The sequence below is a fragment of the Bos indicus x Bos taurus genome, chromosome 10, assembly GCF_003369695.1.
Source record: "Bos indicus x Bos taurus breed Angus x Brahman F1 hybrid chromosome 10, Bos_hybrid_MaternalHap_v2.0, whole genome shotgun sequence".
Taxonomy (NCBI): domain Eukaryota; kingdom Metazoa; phylum Chordata; class Mammalia; order Artiodactyla; family Bovidae; genus Bos; species Bos indicus x Bos taurus.
The window spans coordinates 97,004,385-97,010,660 of NC_040085.1; the positions used below are offsets into that span (position 1 = coordinate 97,004,385).

Sequence of the window (6,276 nt, forward strand, 5' to 3'; positions counted from 1 at the left end):
AAAGAAGACATACATGTGGTCAAGAAGCACAGGAAAAGGTGTTCAACATTGCTAATTATTAGAGAAATGCAAATCAAAACTACAATGAGATATCACTTCATATAACCATGTGGTTATTATAAAAAAATCCACAAACGATAAGATTGGAGAGTGTGTGGAGAGAAGGGAACTCACTTACACTGTTGGTGGGAATGTAAATTGGTACAGCCACAATGGAAAACACTATGGAGGTTCCTTAAAAAACTAAAAATAGACCTACCATATGACCCGCTCCTGGGCATACATCCAGAGAAAAACATGATCTGAAAGGATAATGCACCCCGATGTTCATTGCAGCACTGTGTACAATAGCCAAGACATGGAAGCAACCTGAATGTTCACAGGTTGACAGAGGAATGGACAAGAAAGGTGTGGTACATGTATCAATGGAATATTACCCAGTCATTTGCAGCAACATGGATGGACCTAGAGATTGTCATACTGAGTGAAGTAAGTCAGACAGAGAAGCAGAAACATCATATAACATCCCTTATTTGTGGAATCTAAAAAGATATGATACGAGTGAACTTACAAAACAGAAAGAGACTCACAGACTCAGAGAAGGAACTTGTGGTTTCTGGGTGAGACAGGCCAGCGGGCTGAACAGGGGAAGGATGGGGGGAAGGGATAGTTAAGGAGTTTGGGATGGACACCCACACACTGCTGCTGCTGCTGCTGCTGCTGCTAAGTCGCTTCAGTCGTGTCTGACTCTGTGCGACCCCATAGACGGCAGCCCACCAGGCTCCCCCGCCCCTGGGATTCTCCAGGCAAGAACACTGGAGTAGGTTGCCAGTTCCTTCTCCAACGCATGAAAGTGAAGTCACTCAGTCCTGTCTGACTCCTAGCGACCCCATGGACTGCAGCCTACCAGGCTCCTCTGTCCATGGGATTTTCCAGGCAAGAGTACTGGAGTGGGCTGCCATTGCCTTCTCTGCATCTACACACTGCTATATTTAAAATGGATGACCAACAAAGTCCTACTGTATAGCACATGGAGCTCTGCTCAATGTTATGTGGCAGCCTGGAAGGGAAGGGAGTTTGGGGGAGAATAGATACATGTGTATGTATGACTGAGTCCCTGTGCTGTTCACCTGAAACTGTCACAACATTGTTAATCGGCTAGGCCCCAGTACAAAATATGAAGTTTTTTGGGGGAAAAAAAAAAACCTCAAACTTCAGAAAGTGGCTTCCAGAAATGGTACAAATTTCTGTGATAGTGAAATATAAGGAGTCCATTTACATTGATTTTTAAACCTCTTGAGAATAAATCATAGGTATCACCCATACTCATAGAGTATTGTTGGGTGAACAGAAAGACCACAGTGGGAGAGATCACTGTGTACTTTAAATATTAAAGTAATCATCACAGTAGAGTCAATAAGCTGATCAAGTTCATCATGTGGGTTTTATGTTACCCTGAGATGAAAGGCTCACCTCCCACATTCAGAGAACACAATGGCAGGCTAATTTAATTTGAAGTAGACACAAAGAAAACTGCTGCCCCTGGGAAACGCAGTGGATTGGAGGTGGGAGTGAAGTTCCACCTTTGACTTTGTAAAGTTTTCGATAAAATTTGAATATTTTGCAAGCTAAGTCGCTTCAGTCGTGTCCGACTCTGTGCAACCCCATAGATGGCAGCCCACCAGGCTCCGCCGTCCCTGGGATTCTCCAGGCAAGAATACTGGAGTGGGTTGCCATTTCCTTCTCCAATGCATAAAAGAGAAAAATGAAAGTGAAGTCGCTCAGTCGTGTGCGATTCTTCCCGACCCCATGGACTGCAGCCTACCAGGCTCCTCCATCCATGGATTTTACAGGCAAGAGTACTGGAGTGGGGTGCCATTGCCTTCTCCGATATTTTGCAATGACCATATATTAAATGTTTTAAAATTTTAAAGCCATCAGAGAAAAGTGAAAGAAATTATGATGATGGTCAACCCACTGGTCCCAACTTTGAAGGAAGGGGAGGAAAGGGGAGGGGGCAAGAAGACAAGAGCCTCAACTCTTTTGTTTTAAACTTCACAAACCTGGTGTAATTAGATCCATTTCATATTATTCTTTACATTACCAACTTGAGCTACAAAGTGGAACCTAACTTCTCAGAGGAAAAGAAAGCAAGTCAAACCTCAGAGGTCTGTTAGTCCATGGCTAATGCTCAGTAAGGTATTCAGTGTTCAAATCCTATATAATCACGTATATGAGGAGGGTTTAAGCAGAACCAGGAGGAGCAGAGTTATAAGGAAAGAGGGCAGAGAAGAAGCTTGAGTTGTAATGGTTAAGAGGCTACTCCTGACCCCTCACTCCACCAGATAAAAGGCAGAGACCCTACTGTGAGAGTCCACTTTCCCACCCCAGAGATTTCACAGGCACACCTGCCCCTCTGACTCTGGAAGTCAGCTGAGCTCACGCCTCCACATCGGCTACAGGCCCTTTTCTGAAGAGGGTCCACCTAGTGGAGAGTGAGGCAGAGAAATTCAGGGGATAAAGCCAGGAGGTTCTGAGTCGTCTTTTTTCACTACAGTGAGCGTACTGTGAAACACAATGCTAATTGCAAGAGGTTCGTTTCCTTCACCTGACTTTATTATAAGACGTTTTAAGGGTTCATGAATGATTCCGCCCTCCTTGCCCATTTAGTGTTCATGAGAAGTTCACCTGCCTGCTTCATAATCACCTGGGATGTCAATTTGCAGATCCCTGGATCCTACCTCAAAACTATTCTCTCCTAATATCAAGTGTTGCCTGCTTACTGAAGGACAGTATTAGCCAAGGAATACAATTCCAGCTAACTCTGAAGAATGCCTGAGCACCAGGGGCCTAAACTGACCTCTCAGCCATTCTGCTCCTGATCCCATCTAGGGTGGGCCATTGATTTTGTAACCAACAAAAGTCATCCTCCTCCCCCGTCTGGTTCCTGGGCAACCAGGGTCCTGCTGTGTGCTTTAGACAGGCCAGGATTGCCCCCTGGAAGCCAGCCTCCTCGCTCAGCACTTTCTTCTGAACTTCTCTCCCCAGGGTCGATCCTCCAGAGGGTGGAGAGGGTTGTGGTACGCACTCCAGACCGGGGGTGGCGAAGGGAGGTGCTTGTGGCCAAGGGGAAGCTGTTTGGGGCGACAAAGAGCTTGGAGATGCTGGCCAGAATGTCCCTACGCGTGTGCTGGAGGCCCCTCGAAGTGTAGGATGGAGCCTCGGGACATGAAAGAAAGTCGAACCGGTGTCCTCCGTTTCTGCTTCTGGTCCAGGGTGTAAATGTCAGGGATGGCCTGAAACACTGACTCTACTAAAGAAAAGTGAATAAGCATTCTGTTTTGGGTGCGTGTATTCCTTGTTTGCACAACAAGAGAGGGAATTCAGGAGGCCCACAGTTAGCCCGGGACCCTTTGGTCAGGGAGGACGTTAACCTGCTCCCCAGCCGTGGCACTGTCTGGCCTGAAGCATCCACGTTGCCGGGATTGGTGAGATACGAGACTCATGTTCCAGGGGCTCACAGCATAGCTGCAGATCATCCTTCTTTTCATGATGACCTTGCGCAGGGCATCTTTTTCTCGTCTGTGCCATAACCTTTTCTCGAAACTCCAGCTGCAGAGGACAAATGCAGACGCCGTTTCTCGCTTTCTAAGCACAGACGAATCCTGGCGGACCGCGGGACCTTCACATTTCCCAGTTCTTCCCGCCTGTAAACCACATAGGAGCCTCTCCAGGCACTTTCTCAGATGTAGCTCCGAAGGCAGACTCCGGCAAGGCTTTCCGCTTCAGCAAGGCGCCACTCCGCCCGGCAGAGGGCGGGGTCACCAGGCGTCACCGACAGCGCCAGCCTGGGTTTCCAAGGACTCCGAAAGGAACAGGTGCCTGGCTGAAACCCGGTGCCTTTGCATCTCCCTCTGCCCTCCAAAGGAAGGACGCCTGAAATGTTCCGGGCCTAGGACAACGGCCGAGGACCTGAAAACACCAGGGCTGGGAGAACCGGGGTTCTGCCCCTACTTATCCGCCGTAAGGTCGGACTGCGTGAACCCGATCCCACCCTCATAGTCTATCCACCGTCTGGTCCAGCCTTCCCTCCGCACTCTGCGCCTGGACAGACCAGGTCAACCACACGATGTCAACCACGCTTAGGAGCCCTGGGCGCGTCGAGGAGCGCCCCCTGGCCAACGCCCGGCCCTCCTGCCCATCTTCGCAGGCTAAGCCCTTGCCCCTTTCGGTCCCCAGAGCCCCCGCCGTCACCCAGCTGGCCAAGTCCTTTTTGGCTCATTTCAGAGATGCCGCGCTATTAATGGGGGTGGAGAGGGTGGGAGGTCAGACGTCTGGTTTGCTTTCAGCAGCGGCTGGGCGTCCTGGCTGAGGACACGGACCTGGGACTCCAGTCCCGCCCTCCCCGGGGGCTGCCAGGGCCCGGGACATCTGCAGCCACAGGCCAAGTAGTGCCCGGAGCTGGGGGCGGGGGGTGGGGTTGGGGGCGGAACCCAGGCCGCAGCTCCGCGCGCCCCGGCACTTACCTTGCCTCTGGCTAACAATTCCATGATGTAGCCAAATTCACTAACCTCCCCCGACTCAGACATGGTTAAGATCCTTCGCAAACTCTGGAGGAAGGAGGCAGGTGCACCGAATTTGTCCTTTTCCTCTCTTTTCTCTGTTTTTAGCCTGAGTTTTGCCAAGCGCCCTGCCAGGATGCTGTTAACGAGGAAAAACGAGAAAGCGAGGGGGAAAAGCAAAATGCAGAGTTGGGTGGAAGGAAGGCCATGGAGGGCTCCTGGGTAGCCACGACTGGCGTTCTTAGCTCAGGACAGGGCGATGTAACGGAACAAACGAGGGCGGCGGCGGCGACCGTGAAATCCACACCAGGCGGAGCCCGGCTCGGAGGCCCCGCCTCCTTGGGGGTCGCGGCCCGCGCCTCCTGCCCGGGGGTCGGACGGCCGCCGAGACAAACACCGACACAAAAGCGTGTCTGCTCCCGGCGTGGCGCCGACCCAGCCCCGACACCCACTGGCTGGTTAAAGCTGCCCTTTATCTGATGCCTGAGACGGTGGCCGTCCGGAGCTCTTCCTGCAAGGCCCGGGAAAAATCCCCATCCCACTGTCTGGAGGTGTGAGGGCAGAGAGAATGAATGCAGAGCAGGCACAACAAAGGATCTGGCTGACAGCGCCGGAAAAAAAAGAATAAGTGAGGGCCCAGGAAATGGCAACGCCGCATCTCAAGTCAGCCTTCCTGAAATCCGATAGGTAACAAAAACCAAGCCCGCGCTCCTGAGATGAGAACAAACACCAGGGATTGTATTTTAAGCACACCAAGTGTGTAAGGTCGATTATATCTCTGTATCCTCTTGATACTCAACTTTCCTTTAATTAAAAAAAAAAAAAAAGACGATTCTGGCCATCAAGGTGTGCTTCCTGGATAAACATTCTCACCCTTTAGCTACTACTAACTCACTTTCCAATTATTTTCATTTCATGGAGTTAGACATTAAGTGCCGCTTTTCTCGTATTTTATACTTCTCTTTTAAAATAGCAGCTCCCCTAGCAGGCTGCAGCTGAAACTGGCCCCTTAGGCTTTTCTCTGCTTCACTCAAACCTGACAATCTTTGCTTCTCTTGAGAAGAAAACTTGGCGGAACAAAGTCAGGTCTACTCTATTCCTGCACTATATGCAGACTCTTTATCTTTCTTGAAAAGGAGAAAAGTGATAAGGGCATGGACTTTTCTCTTTAAAAAAAGAAGCAAAAAAACCCCTTTCTTCTCTGGCCCAGAAATCCTAAAGTATATAATAATTTCTCTTTTCCCTTCATACTTCTCCATAAAGCTCTAACAACGTGTGCTTTTCTTCCACCAGAACTTTGCTCCTTCTTCAGTGAGTTACTTCCCTCTCCGCCTTTTTGTTGGTGGTGTTACTGTCCTCTCTGAGTTGCTGCTGATCCCCTCCTACAGCAAGCAGCAAAAATTAATGTGCTGGGGGTTCACAGTGAGGGCTCAGGAGAAACTAAGAAACAAGCATATGTCTTGCTGATAAGCTTCTTGTCCTTCTCAGGTTCTGTAGAACCTTGGTATGTCCTTTGCTTCCATAAGAAAAGCTAGGTACAGAATTCAAGTAAGATCTGTAGCATTCACGGAGAAGGCAATGGCACCCCACTCCAGTACTCTCGCCTGGAAAATCCCATGGACAGAGGAGCCTGGTAGGCTGCAGTCCATGGGGTGTTGAAGAGTCGGACATGACTAAGCAACTCCACTTTCACTTTTCATTTTCATGCACTGGA

At 49.8% G+C, this 6,276-nt stretch overlaps 1 protein-coding gene across 2 annotated transcripts in view; it reads right to left on the bottom strand.

Moving 5' to 3' along the window:
- The window catches only part of TRIM36 (tripartite motif containing 36), a 43,497-nt gene extending 38,533 nt beyond the window's left edge, over positions 1-4,964 (bottom strand). The window contains exon 1 of one of the 2 annotated variants that reach the window (XM_027552618.1): positions 4,527-4,840. In XM_027552618.1, coding sequence (XP_027408419.1) covers positions 4,527-4,589 — 63 coding nt within the window. In that variant the 5' untranslated portion in view covers positions 4,590-4,840. Of the gene's footprint in view, positions 1-4,526 lie in introns of both variants that reach the window. The other variant, XM_027552619.1, reaches the window with a different exon arrangement.
- Positions 4,965-6,276: the final 1,312 nt, after the last annotated feature.